The 14,759-nt window shown below is 50.4% G+C and overlaps 1 protein-coding gene across 6 annotated transcripts in view; it reads left to right on the top strand.

Annotated features, from left to right (window-relative positions):
• Nucleotides 1–14,759, top strand: part of LOC6730979 — a 96,101-nt gene that overhangs the window by 6,813 nt on the left and 74,529 nt on the right. For all 6 annotated transcript variants that reach the window (XM_039292872.2, XM_039292917.2, XM_039292916.2 and 3 more), the window contains 3 exons: nt 5,304–5,813; nt 6,024–6,380; nt 6,984–14,261. In XM_039292872.2, coding sequence (XP_039148806.2) covers nt 5,304–5,813; nt 6,024–6,380; nt 6,984–14,261 — 8,145 coding nt within the window. The remainder of the gene's footprint in view (nt 1–5,303; nt 5,814–6,023; nt 6,381–6,983; nt 14,262–14,759) is intronic.

Here is a 14,759-nt window from a genome sequence, read left to right as displayed (position 1 = left end):
TCCAACCCGACCTCCTCCAACTCATTTTGAACCCATCGCAAGTAGTTCAGTACCAATAGGAGGAGATGATGATGGCGGTGATAATGATGCGGATGGAACCGATGGGGAAACCGAACAATAAAAGCCACAGCATTTGTGGCAATGCTTTCGCGCCATGCAACACACATCGTCGTGGCTGTCTGTTAGACGGGGAATCAGTGTCATGTAATCTGACCCCGTACATGGACACGCCAGAACTTTCAACACTCCCAGTGCAGGAGGAGGATGAAGGTGAGCGCTATGCCATGCCACGCCCCACCTGCATTCGATGCAATGCGATAACGAGCGCAAATTTCACAGACACTCTGACATTACCCCGCTAAGTATGAAGACGTTGCCAAGATTCTAGATTACATGTGACGAGTGATGTGGCGGAGACGGGACGAGCCGGGAGCAGAGTCCCAGTCGCAAAATGGCAAGATCCCAGCCAGCGGCAGGCATGCATAAATTCTGAGCAGCGACGTGTAACGCCGGCATCGCATTTCAGTCGCATTATCTAATTCTTTTCTATAGAACTTTTTCTCGCATATTATTCACGATGGCATGATTGCGCTCGCCATGTTGCATTGGGGACAGGGCCCTTCTCGAGAGACCCAGAACAACCCAAACCAAACCCAAAGCAACCAGCACTTCCAATTGTCTGTAATCAACTGAATTAGTTCTAAATGCGCTGAGAAAGTTTCACTCGCCAGCTGCCCATTTGCGTGGAATAGTTGAGACTTCATCAGGGGCACGCACTCCATTTCCCAAGGCGAATGCTCTTAAATACACAATTCAGTGTACGCAGCACCAGTAGCTGATTGCATAATTCTACATATAAACCATATATACTAGATATTGCGCCAGCATGTCTTTTGATAATTGTACTTTTTAATTTGCTTGGACATTCGTAAAATCCAAAGAAATGTGAAGACACTATTTACGATCCCATTACAAGTAGTAGTGATAATGGCAGTCTTAAATCTTCTCGAGCTGGAAAGTCTGGCCGCCATCCTGCAACGCCCAGATTTTCCATGGGATACGAGGTGTCCTCTGGCGTTATGTAAATCCAGTTTCTGCCTGAAGTTCACCCAATAAACTTATCAACAAATCACACTGCTCTTGGCCTGACAAACCCACTCTTTGCCGGCTCAGAGACACATTTTGCGTGTTGCAGCAGTGGTGTGTTTGGCTACAGGTGGATCTACCTGTTTTCCTGTTTCGCATTTGGCCATTTCTTTTCTTTTTATGCATCTAACGGTGGTTTGTGGCAACACCTGTTTCAGACTCCGTGGCGCATTATTTCATGTTCATAACTCAAACGCGTTCGATGGCGATGGCGATGGCTTCGTTAACGCATCGCAAAAGTCCAGTTATGCAATGACTATTGAAAAATGAAATATACACACGCGGCAAGAGAGAGAGTGTGTCTGGTTGCACATACATATAGCCATCGATCCTTCTAATGCATTTGTCTCGCAATAAAAATGGAGTGAACCTCTCGAGCCGAGTGCTAAAATTTATTTCCACTTGGCCAGCGCCAAAAGACAACAAGAAGGCGCAAATACAGCAATGAGTTGGATCGACGACTGGTGCTCGCTGGTCCGCTCCGGCTCAGCTAGCCAGGCACGTTCACCAACGGCGGCTGCTCCCTTTCGTTTCGCTAACTGGGGCAGATCATTAAAACGGATAAAATAGATTGTGCCCACGTAGCAACGCCATCGTCACAGTCTCGGGCCGGGGCTTGGGATACGAGGCGGTAGCGTTGTCGGCGCTTAATGCCGCCTGTCCTCAAAAGCCCCAAACGGCACTGCCTCCATCTCCAACTGTTGCTCCGACAACAGCTCCATCTCCATTGCCGCCTCCTGATCCCGCTCCCAGGCTGAAACCAAAGCCAAAAACCGACACCAACTTCAAACTGCCGACTTGGGCCGGGCGACGCACCAGTTGGAGATCAGCGTCAGTTGATAAGCGTTGCCAGTTTTTTTGGTTACGTTTTCTTAATACCCTTCAAGGAGGGTATTAGGGTTTCAACAAGAATGAGCTTAATACTTTTGACCATGAGCAAAAACGCTCTAGTTGAAGATTATAAAGTCAGATACTTTAAATCTATCAATTGATTGAATATGATAATGATGTGGAAAGTGTATCTATAATTTAAATTAGTTGTTAGAGTAATCCCAAAAGCGGGTTACAAAGTTGGTTTGTTCCTTGGCTGTTTTTGGCTTACTGTGGCTCCTTATTTTAGGCCTCTTTGTAGTGCAATTTTTTTTGTTTCGCCAGGTACTTTGCACTTTTTGCATATCAAAATGGCAGCAATTAATTCTCATGTCGAAGCCGGCGCTGATAAGGCATGAAAATGGCTTTAAGCGTCGGCATTGACACGCCTAATTATACGCGCGTGTGTTGCCACATTTACGCACAAATGAGGGGCGGCTACCTGGAGGAGAGCCACCCATGGCTTTGGATTTCGGATTTACCAGTGGCCCGCATCCGGACCCGGCTGACTTCACTTGCGGCGCGACCTTGATCTTAGAGTATACTTAGTGGCATGGAAAGACTTGGCACATAATTGCGTAGCAAATTGTTAACTAATTTGCGTTTTCTTTATAACTATCTATGTTATGATTATTGTGTTTGTTTTTGCTCGAGTTCAAGTTCAACGGTTGTCCCAACTTAGTTGTAGACACTTTTGGCTCTACGCTGGCTTATTGTTATTTATTCGAGCTGCTAATCAACATTGCCCGGCGGTGGAGCATGAAAGTCATGTCCGCTCGTAAATTTTATCTCATCTATATGGCACGAATGTCATAATTCAAAATGTTTTGCACACAAATGCAACAAATGCAGCGAATGCTAATTAGTCCCACAATTACACAATTTATTAGATAGACGCCAACCAGACCAGACTGCTGCCCATGTATAGAGATTAGGTTTAGTTTTGTGTCTGATTGATAATTAGTTTTAATTGGAGCAGAGCTGCACTTTGATTGGCCAGCGAACAGTTAAGTATTATTTAAATCACCTCTGGGTTATATATTTAATTTTTCTGCAGACAGGAAGTGTGGAACCCATATCAGGCGAAACAGAAATTAAGTTAGAAGTTTCTTTCAAATCCAATGCGAAGAAATAGATAGATATAATAATGTTCTAAGCATTTCCCCCATTCTGCATTCGTGCGTGTGTATGGTTTTAATGACCAGATCACTGCCTTTTAAAATGCTACTTGGAACTTGAAGCAAGTCTCGTTCTGACGATTATGGTTAGCATTTAGACGAGAACAGGAAACCCAAGAAGACGACCCTGCTTAAGGCAGCCAACGAGAATTATGTCAGCATCATTTCAGGCAATCATTCGGCTTAATCACATCGAGTCACGCATATTTGATTGCTTTTAAAGCGGTCAAATCCGATGGCTAGAACACCTACTGAAAACAGAGCTTTGCCAAAAAGTGATTCTGATTTTGCGAAAGCTGGAAAAACATAATCTGAGTGGAAGCTAAATTAGATCCACACATCCCAGTCGAGATTCGAGATTCACGGTTTAACGGGCTGTGAGAATATCATTCGTGGCAGGAGATGCAATGGGCGTGCTAAGTTCATTAGACAGCCTTTGGTCAATGGCCCGATAGGCCTGGATGCGAGATCCATCCCTGGCCTGCTGTCGTCTTGCAGTCGGATTGCATAAAGTAATTAAACTGACATTGAAACTTAGAGGAACACAGAACGCTTCCTGCTTCTGGAAGAGGACTCCTGGTTTGGACTGCCATTTGGAGGAGACCATGAGTGGCATGGGACCAAGTCGAGTCGACGAGGATGATGACATTGAGTAATCAGAGTTTGCAATTGCAACACACAGCGCGGCGATGTCGGGGCAAACATGGAATGCTGTCATATCAGTCGGTTGTTAAGAGCAAATACCAGTTTCGTCCCCGCCGTAGCCGAGTGATGATCCTCTTAATTTATAAGCTAAAAACTAGTAATTATAACTGAACGGCCGACTCGTTCTGCTTGTAATTATAAGGCGCACCCGCTCGCCCTTTTTCTTCCCTTTTCCCACTCTAGGATCCTTGTCTTTGGCTTTTGCCAACTTTTGTACTTATGTCATATTAGCTATAAATGTACAACTCTTGCCTGTTCGCCGGCCCAATGATTAATGGGCCCAGATTGCGCTGGAGCGGCTGCCCATGCCCATAATTCCGCCTGCCCTCTGGTTCTGTTCCCCCTCCCCATCATCCTACCATCCAGCCGAATTGCCGCTCCATTGGCTACGACCGTCTGCGATATTGAATTCTCAATGCGCTGCGCGCTATTGGAGCAGAAACTTTTGATCGCCAGCTCATCCTAAGCCAGTCTTCCGGCTGAGTTGAGCTTTGGATTCGGATCCAGACCCAGAGAATGCGGCTGAGCTGGGCTTAGCTGAAAGGTTAGATGGGTTGCCGACTGCCGGCTTATGCAATTCGAGAATTCTTGTGAATGTATTAAACTTAATGCCGATATGGCTACTTATTCAAATAGGTCTTGTAGGTAGATGATTCTATAGGAATATTATTACTATGGCTAAGGCTTGCCTCTTATTAAATCCACATATACTATATTTAAAGATGTGCTGCAGTGCTTACACCTTCTGTCAGAGTATAAAAGAAAAGAAAGAATTTAAGAATTCCTCAAACTAGAGATGTATTCCGCTTGAAATTCCAAACGAAAATGGTTCATTCCATTAACATTGACCACACAGCCAATTGGCATGCAAAGCGTATGCAACTGGTGCATCCTGTGCTGTGACATTGCAACCAGTGGCTGCCACGCCGCTGCAACGACACTGAAATGTCATGCGTAACATGCAAATCTCGGATGCTTCCACTGCAGTTCTAGCTACAGCAGTGAATCCAACTCCAAGTGCGGCTGCAAAGCGAGCAAAGCGCATTGAAGCGGCAAAATGCGTAGAGCTCTAGAATGAGGCTGAGATTGCAGTCTGTCCGACTGTCGATGGGGGGTAACTACACTTGGAGAAGCAACAGAGGATAAAACAAAGAAATTTTAAATATGTATATAGATGACAGACTTGGAAATACATACTTTACTTGTTAAAAACTATGTTTCTAAATACTAGAAGTTTCTACCCTAACCGTTTCATTATAAAGCCCCTAGTGAGCAAACTTTCAGTTGAGTGTAAGCTCGGAGGTGGAGATAAATGGCCTGCGTTCGGATTTTAATTACTTGTCATTTGTTGCGTGGCACATTCGATTAATCAAAGCTCCGTTCTCCGCTCTCCTTCTCCCATAGACATTGACGAATGCCAAGATCCCGCGATAGCAGCGCGATGCGTGGAGAACGCCGAGTGCTGCAACCTGCCGGCTCACTTCCTTTGCAAGTGCAAGGATGGATACGAGGGCGACGGCGAGGTTCTGTGCACGGATGTGGACGAGTGCCGCAATCCGGAGAACTGCGGTCCCAACGCCCTGTGCACCAACACGCCGGGCAATTACACATGCTCCTGCCCGGAGGGCTATGTGGGCAACAATCCGTATCGGGAGGGATGCCAGGATGTGGACGAGTGCTCGTACCCGAATGTCTGCGGACCCGGTGCCATATGTACGAATCTCGAGGGCAGTTATCGCTGCGACTGCCCGCCGGGATACGACGGAGATGGACGCTCGGAGTCCGGTTGCGTGGACCAGGATGAGTGCGCACGGACGCCCTGCGGCCGGAACGCGGATTGTTTGAACACGGACGGCAGCTTCCGCTGCTTGTGTCCGGACGGCTACAGTGGTGATCCCATGAACGGCTGCGAGGGTAAGTAGAGTAGCTAGAGATTATGGAATTTATATAAGCTCATTGTTCCATTTTGGTTATTTTTTGCACTTTTGTTTTTTGAACTTGAATTGGCGGCACCTTCAACATACGAACAAACACCTACACACACACATTATTATTACTATAATCGTACATTAATGCACCGCAACATGCAACATTAATACAACAATTAATGCCTAACGCCGGCAGATGTCGATGAATGCGCCACTAACAATCCATGCGGTTTGGGTGCTGAATGCGTGAACCTGGGCGGTAGCTTCCAGTGCCGCTGTCCCTCCGGCTTTGTGCTGGAGCACGATCCGCACGCGGATCAGTTGCCCCAGCCGCTGAACACCCAACAATTGGGCTACGGGCCGGGGGCGACGGACGTGGCGCCCTATCAAAGGACCTCGGGCGCCGGTCTGGCATGCCTGGACATCGATGAGTGCAATCAGCCGGACGGAGTGGCCAAGTGCGGCACCAATGCCAAGTGCATTAACTTCCCCGGCTCATACCGCTGCCTGTGTCCCAGTGGATTCCAAGGACAAGGCTATTTGCACTGCGAGAGTTAGTATCCTGCCTGCTTTTTGCCTTTGCCTGGGTTCTATAAACAGTGCTTTGAAATTCGAGAAAATTAGTATCCTGTTAAACAGCCCATAAAATTTAATAATTAATTTCCATTTTAAAATATGAACGATTTTATTAAATTCCTATCGAAAACGTATCTTAAATTTAAGCAAATCATGCTGTTTATAGAGCCAATGCATTTGAGTAGTTCACAATGTTGGCAAATCCCTCAGATTCTTAAACTACTTTTGCCAGCCTTGTTTCTTGCTTCCCCCCCTGCTTTCCACCACCTAGCTGTTTTGCAAGCTTCCAGCTTGGCTTATTTGCTTTTCCAGCAGATGCATGCTTTTCAGACAGCTTCCTTTTGTATTCCCGTAGTCCCATCTTCCTGTACTCTCCTCTATATCTGTGAACCCCGCCCGATCCCGCTCCCCCACTTCACGCTGTGCTCCCTCGCCTATCATCCGATTTTGTATTGTTTTGCATACTAATTAAATTAATTATAATATATTTAACTCACCCCCAAAACCCGCAAACGAACACGCGCGCCCCTACTCCAATCAACCATCACCCCTGTCCCTGCACCAACTGGAAATCGCGTAGACATCAACGAGTGTCAGGATAATCCGTGTGGGGAAAATGCGATCTGCACGGACACTGTTGGCAGCTTCGTGTGCACATGCAAACCGGACTATACCGGTGATCCGTTCCGCGGATGTGTGGATATCGATGAGTGTACCGCGTTGGATAAGCCCTGTGGACAGCATGCGGTATGCGAAAATACCGTTCCTGGCTACAATTGCAAGTGCCCGCAAGGATATGATGGCAAACCCGATCCCAAGGTGGCCTGCGAACAGGTGGATGTCAATATACTGTGCAGCAGTAACTTCGATTGTACCAACAATGCAGAGTGCATTGAGAATCAGTGCTTCTGCTTGGATGGATTCGAACCTATTGGATCCAGTTGTGTGGACATCGATGAGTGTCGCACACACGCCGAGGTGTGTGGTCCCCATGCCCAGTGTCTAAACACGCCCGGATCGTACGGCTGTGAATGCGAGGCGGGATATGTGGGCAGTCCGCCAAGGATGGCGTGCAAGCAGCCATGCGAGGATGTTCGCTGTGGAGCCCATGCCTACTGCAAACCGGATCAGAATGAAGCCTACTGTGTGTGCGAGGATGGATGGACCTACAACCCGAGCGATGTCGCTGCGGGATGTGTGGACATCGATGAGTGCGATGTGATGCATGGACCTTTCGGTAGCTGTGGCCAAAATGCCACGTGTACAAACAGTGCTGGAGGCTTTACGTGTGCCTGCCCTCCTGGATTCTCGGGAGATCCGCACTCCAAATGCGTCGATGTGGATGAGTGCCGAACCGGAGCCAGCAAGTGTGGAGCTGGAGCTGAGTGTGTGAACGTACCCGGTGGTGGATACACCTGTCGTTGCCCCGGGAACACCATTGCCGATCCGGATCCTAGTGTAAGGTGTGTGCCCATTGTCAGCTGCTCCGCTAACGAAGACTGCCCGGGTAACTCCATCTGTGATGCCACAAAGCGCTGCCTGTGTCCGGAACCGAATATTGGTAATGACTGCCGTCATCCCTGCGAAGCCCTCAACTGCGGAGCACATGCCCAGTGCATGCTGGCCAATGGACAGGCTCAGTGCCTATGTGCTCCCGGATACACAGGAAACTCTGCCCTTGCAGGAGGCTGTAATGACATCGATGAATGTCGCGCCAATCCCTGCGCTGAGAAGGCAATCTGTTCGAATACAGCCGGTGGCTATCTATGTCAGTGTCCAGGTGGATCCAGTGGAGATCCATACCGCGAGGGGTGCATTACCTCAAAGACGGTGGGCTGCTCGGATACCAATCCTTGCGCGACTGGTGAGACTTGCGTCCAAGACTCATACACGGGCAACAGCGTGTGCATTTGTCGACAGGGTTATGAGCGGAATCCCGAGAACGGCCAGTGCCAGGATGTGGATGAGTGCTCGGTGCAAAGAGGAAAACCCGCTTGTGGACTTAATGCTCTCTGTAAGAATCTGCCTGGTAGCTACGAGTGCCGCTGCCCACAGGGTCATAACGGAAATCCCTTCATCATGTGCGAGATCTGCAACACGCCGGAGTGCCAGTGTCAATCACCGTACAAGCTTGTTGGAAATAGTTGTGTTCTCTCCGGTTGCTCCAGTGGACAGGCCTGTCCCAGCGGAGCTGAGTGCATCTCCATAGCTGGAGGTGTTAGCTACTGTGCCTGCCCCAAGGGTTACCAAACCCAACCGGATGGAAGCTGTGTGGATGTCGACGAGTGCGAAGAACGGGGCGCTCAATTGTGTGCCTTTGGCGCTCAGTGCGTGAACAAGCCAGGAAGCTATAGTTGCCACTGTCCCGAGGGTTACCAGGGAGATGCCTACAACGGACTATGTGCACTCGCACAAAGGAAATGCGCTGCCGATAGGGAGTGCGCTACCAACGAAAAATGCATCCAGCCAGGAGAGTGTGTTTGCCCGCCTCCTTATTTCCTGGATCCGCAGGACAACAACAAGTGCAAGAGCCCTTGCGAACGCTTCCCGTGTGGCATCAATGCTAAGTGTACGCCCTCGGATCCTCCACAGTGCATGTGCGAGGCTGGATTCAAGGGAGACCCACTGCTGGGATGCACCGATGAAGACGAGTGCTCCCATCTCCCATGTGCCTATGGAGCCTACTGTGTAAACAAGAAGGGCGGATACCAGTGCGTGTGCCCCAAGGATTATACCGGAGATCCCTACAAGAGTGGCTGCATCTTTGAAAGCGGCACACCCAAGAGCAAGTGCCTAAGCAATGATGATTGCGCCAGTAATCTAGCCTGCTTGGAAGGTAGCTGCGTAAGTCCATGCAGCAGTCTTCTGTGTGGATCAAATGCTTACTGTGAGACGGAACAACATGCTGGCTGGTGTCGCTGCCGTGTAGGATACGTCAAAAATGGCGATGGGGACTGCGTGTCTCAGTGCCAGGACGTGATCTGCGGCGATGGAGCTCTCTGCATTCCAACCAGCGAGGGACCCACCTGTAAGTGCCCACAAGGACAACTCGGCAATCCCTTCCCCGGCGGCAGCTGCAGTACGGATCAGTGCTCAGCCGCCAGACCTTGTGGCGAACGGCAGATCTGCATCAATGGAAGATGCAAGGAGCGCTGCGAGGGTGTGGTCTGTGGCATCGGAGCCACGTGCGATAGAAACAATGGAAAATGCATCTGCGAGCCGAACTTTGTGGGTAATCCCGACTTGATCTGTATGCCACCCATCGAGCAGGCCAAGTGCTCTCCAGGATGTGGAGAGAACGCTCACTGCGAGTACGGATTGGGTCAGAGCAGATGCGCCTGTAACCCGGGAACCTTCGGTAATCCCTATGAAGGCTGTGGAGCACAGAGCAAGAACGTGTGCCAGCCGAATAGCTGTGGACCCAATGCCGAATGCCGTGCTGTGGGCAACCACATCTCCTGTCTTTGCCCGCAGGGCTTTAGTGGTAATCCATACATTGGATGCCAGGATGTGGATGAGTGTGCCAACAAACCATGTGGTCTAAATGCTGCCTGTTTGAATAGAGCCGGAGGATTCGAGTGCTTGTGTCTTTCGGGACACGCCGGAAATCCCTACAGTAGTTGTCAACCCATCGAGAGCAAGTTCTGTCAAGATGCGAACAAGTGCAAATGCAACGAACGAATGGAGTGTCCAGATGGCTACAGTTGCCAAAAGGGACAGTGCAAGAACCTCTGCTCCCAGGCTTCCTGTGGCCCAAGGGCCATCTGCGATGCCGGAAACTGCATCTGCCCCATGGGCTACATTGGAGATCCTCACGACCAAGTGCAGGGTTGCAGCATTCGCGGTCAGTGTAGCAATGATGCGGACTGCCTACACTCTGAGATCTGCTTCCAGTTAGGCAAGGGTCTGCGCAAATGTGTGGACGCATGCTCCAAGATTCAGTGTGGTCCCAATGCCCTCTGCGTGTCCGAGGATCATCGATCTTCCTGTATATGCTCTGACGGATTCTTCGGAAATCCAAGCAACCTACAGGTGGGATGCCAGCCGGAAAGAACACTTCCCGAGGAAGAGGATAAATGCAAATCGGATCAGGACTGCAGTCGAGGATACGGTTGTCAGGCCAGCGTTCACGGCATCAAAGAATGCATTAATCTGTGCTCCAATGTCGTATGCGGACCCAACGAGCTGTGCAAGATCAACCCAGCTGGGCATGCGATTTGCAATTGCGCCGAGAGTTATGTCTGGAACCCAGTGGTCTCTTCATGCGAAAAGCCTTCGCTGCCAGACTGCACCAGTGACGCTAATTGCCCGGATGCTTCTGCCTGTCGACCGGATGTCTTGGGAGTCCTTAAGTGCGTCGCCATCTGTGATGCCTTCACGTGCCCGGCCAACTCGGTTTGCGTAGCGCGTCAGCACCAGGGACGCTGTGATTGTCTCAACGGGTTCGTGGGTAACCCCAACGATAGGAACGGCTGTCAGCCGGCCCAGAAACATCACTGCAGAAACCACGCCGAGTGCCAGGAGTCGGAAGCCTGTATTAAGGATGAATCTACCCAGACTCTCGGATGTCGTCCAGCTTGTGAAACGGTGAAATGTGGACCCCGAGCCGTTTGCGTCACCAACAATCATCAGGCGCAGTGTCAGTGTCCACCGGGACCTTTCGCCGGAGATCCATACGATCCATTTAATGGCTGCCAGAGTGTTCCTTGTGTTTACAACCACGACTGTCCACCCAGCCAGATGTGCAACCGGATGACACACACATGCTTCGATGTATGCGACGAGGAGTCTTGCGGTGACAATGCCATTTGTTTGGCTGAGGATCATCGAGCCGTCTGCCAGTGTCCACCTGGATTTAAGGGAGATCCGTTACCCGAAGTGGCCTGCACCAAGCAGGGCGGATGTGCCGCTGGAACTTGCCACCCCTCGGCAATATGCGAGGTTACTCCGGAAGGTCCTGTCTGCAAGTGTCCTCCGCTTTTTGTGGGCGACCCGAAGTCAGGTGGCTGTCGTCCAGATGGTCAGTGCCCGAATGGAGACGCCGACTGCCCAGCCAATACCATTTGCGCCGGAGGAGTATGCCAGAATCCCTGCGACAACGCTTGCGGATCGAATGCTGAGTGCAAGGTTATCAATAGGAAACCCGTCTGCAGTTGTCCCCTGCGATTCCAGCCTATCTCTGATACTGCCAAGGATGGATGTGCCCGGACCATATCTAAATGTCTCACAGATGTCGACTGCGGAGGAGCACTGTGCTACAATGGACAATGCCGTATTGCTTGCAGGAACAGCCAAGATTGCTCCGATGGCGAGAGCTGCTTGAAGAACGTTTGTGTTGTTGCCTGTTTGGATCACAGTCAGTGCGCTAGTGGACTGGCCTGTGTCGAGGGCCACTGCACCATCGGCTGCCGCAGCAACAAGGAGTGCAAGCAGGATCAGTCTTGCATTGAAAACAAGTGCCTGAATCCCTGCCAGTCTGCCAACAGTTGTGGTCCAAATGCGCTGTGCAGCATTGATCAGCACCATAGTCAGTGCAGCTGCCCGGAAGGTTTCGAGGGCAACCCCACCCCGGAACAGGGATGCGTGCGAGTTCCGGCTCCCTGCTTAGCCAGTAATCAATGTCCCAGCGGACACATGTGCATTGGAAATCAGTGTAATCTTCCCTGCACCAAGACAGCTTCCTGCGCAGTTGGAGAACGTTGCTATCAACAAGTCTGCCGCAAGGTGTGCTATACCAGCAACAACTGTTTGGCCGGAGAGATCTGTAATTCGGACAGGACTTGCCAACCAGGATGTGATTCAGATGCCGATTGTCCACCCACCGAATTGTGTCTGACAGGAAAGTGCAAGTGCGCCACCGGATTTATAGGAACACCCTTCGGGTGCTCGGATATTGATGAATGCACGGAACAGCCCTGCCATGCCAGTGCTCGATGTGAGAACCTCCCGGGATCCTATCGTTGTGTATGCCCCGAAGGTACTGTCGGCGATGGGTACTCCCAGCCGGGTTGTTCGCAGCCCAGGCAATGCCACAAACCAGACGATTGTGCCAATAATCTGGCCTGTATACATGGAAAGTGCACGGATCCTTGTCTACATACTGTTTGCGGCATTAATGCCAATTGCCAGTCGGAAGGACACGAAGCGCTGTGCAGCTGTCCAGCTGGATTCTTGGGAGACCCCAACGACACTGGAGTCGGATGCTTCAAGGTGGAGTGCATCGACCATGTGGATTGCGCCGGAGATCGTGCCTGCGATGCGGAAACCAATCGATGCATTAAACCATGTGACCTGACCAGTTGCGGAAAGGGCAATTGCCAGGTGAAGGATCACAAGGCTACATGTGCTTGCTACGAAGGATATCAATTAGTCAACGGAGTATGTGAGGACATCAACGAGTGTATGTCGCAGCCATGCCACAGCACAGCTTTTTGCAACAATCTTCCAGGAAGCTACAATTGCCAGTGCCCGGAGGGATTGATCGGAGATCCCCTGCAGGCCGGTTGTCGGGATCCCAATGAGTGTTTGAGTGATGCGGACTGTCCAGCTTCAGCTAGTTGCCAGAATTCCCGATGCCGTAGTCCTTGCGAGCGGCAAAATGCTTGTGGATTAAATGCTAACTGCCAGGCACAGGCCCATCAAGCCATTTGCACTTGTCCTCTGAATTCCCGCGGAGATCCAACCATCGAGTGCGTGCACATTGAGTGCGCCGACAACGACGATTGCTCCGGGGAGAAAGCATGTTTGGACTCGAAGTGCATAGATCCCTGTTCCCTGCCCAACGCCTGTGGAGCTTTGGCTCGCTGCTCAGTGCAAAATCACATCGGCGTCTGCTCCTGCGAAGCGGGCAGTACCGGAGATGCCAAATTGGGCTGTGTGCAGCTGCAATATTGCCAGCAGGACGGACAATGTGCCCAGGGAAGCATATGCTCCCACGGAATTTGCAGTCCGCTGTGCAGCACCAACCGCGATTGTATTTCAGAACAGTTGTGCTTGCAGGGCGTCTGTCAGGGAACCTGCAAGTCAAATTCAAGCTGTCCCCAGTTCCAGTTCTGTTCAAATAACATTTGCACCAAGGAGCTGGAGTGCCGATCCGATAGCGAGTGTGGCGAAGACGAAACCTGTCTGAGTGATGCCTATGGGCGTGCAAAGTGTGAATCCGTTTGTCTTGGTCGCGCTGCCTGTGGTAGGAATGCAGAATGTGTGGCCCGTTCCCATACTCCCGATTGCCTCTGCAAGGAGGGATTCTTCGGGGACGCCAAGTCTGGATGCCGAAAGATCGAGTGCACCAGCGACGATGACTGCTCGAATGACAAGAGCTGCGACAACCACATGTGCAAGATTGCCTGCCTCATTGGACAGCCGTGCGGAGAGAATGCCCTCTGCACCACAGAACACCACCAACAGGTTTGCCACTGCCAGCCAGGATTCTCTGGAGATCCGCGGGTTCGTTGCGATGTTATAGACTTTTGCCGCGATGCTCCGTGCGGACCCGGAGCACGTTGCCGAAACGCGAGGGGGTCGTACAAGTGCACCTGTCCACCGGGACTCGTTGGTGATCCGTACAACGAGGGCTGTCGCAGCTCTGTTGAGTGCGAGACCAACGAGGACTGTCCCCCGCATGCCGCATGCACCAAAATCAATGGGGTGGCCAAGTGCCGCGATGTCTGTGCCCAGCTGCAATGTGGTCCCAATGCGGAATGTGTTCCGAAGGGCCATGTGGCGCAGTGTGCATGCCGCAGCGGCTACGATGGCCAACCCGCCGACCGGGTGGCCGGCTGTAAGCCGCTGCCCTCTCCCTGTCAGGTCACCGGCGACTGTCCGACCAACACATACTGCTCGGATAGCGTCTGCAAACGTAAGTATTAACACCCACCCAGCACCGGGCCTAAACCGACTACCAGACAACGTGAATTGGCTAATCAACCTTGTAACAACCTTTTAGTACTCAAAAATTAGCACTGACTAACTTACCTATGCTGTTATGGCACTAAACAGGAGCTTAACCTTGAAACAATAATAAAGTAAGGATCCTGATGATCTGATGAAGCTTACACTGCAAGACCAAGTTTCAATACTTGCTAATCAACAACTTGTGATATGAAATATCCAAATAAAATTCCCTATTATTTATATTTACTGGAGTTATTTTTATAAGGAACTGAAAAGACTGTATTAGATAGCATTAGCACTACTACTACAACGCAACCTTTGACTGGCTTAAGGCCTACGAACTTAACCTATTGCTATTATATAACTAAGACTAACGCAAACTAAAATGAATATACAACAAATTACACATTTGACTACACGCCACGAACAAATTGAGACCGCAACGCCAACCGGGATAAATGTT

This window comes from Drosophila simulans, chromosome 2L, assembly GCF_016746395.2.
Source record: "Drosophila simulans strain w501 chromosome 2L, Prin_Dsim_3.1, whole genome shotgun sequence".
NCBI classification, from domain to species: Eukaryota; Metazoa; Arthropoda; class Insecta; order Diptera; family Drosophilidae; genus Drosophila; species Drosophila simulans.
Note: the sequence above shows the minus strand (reverse complement) of the source record. Positions and strands in the feature narration are given on the sequence as shown.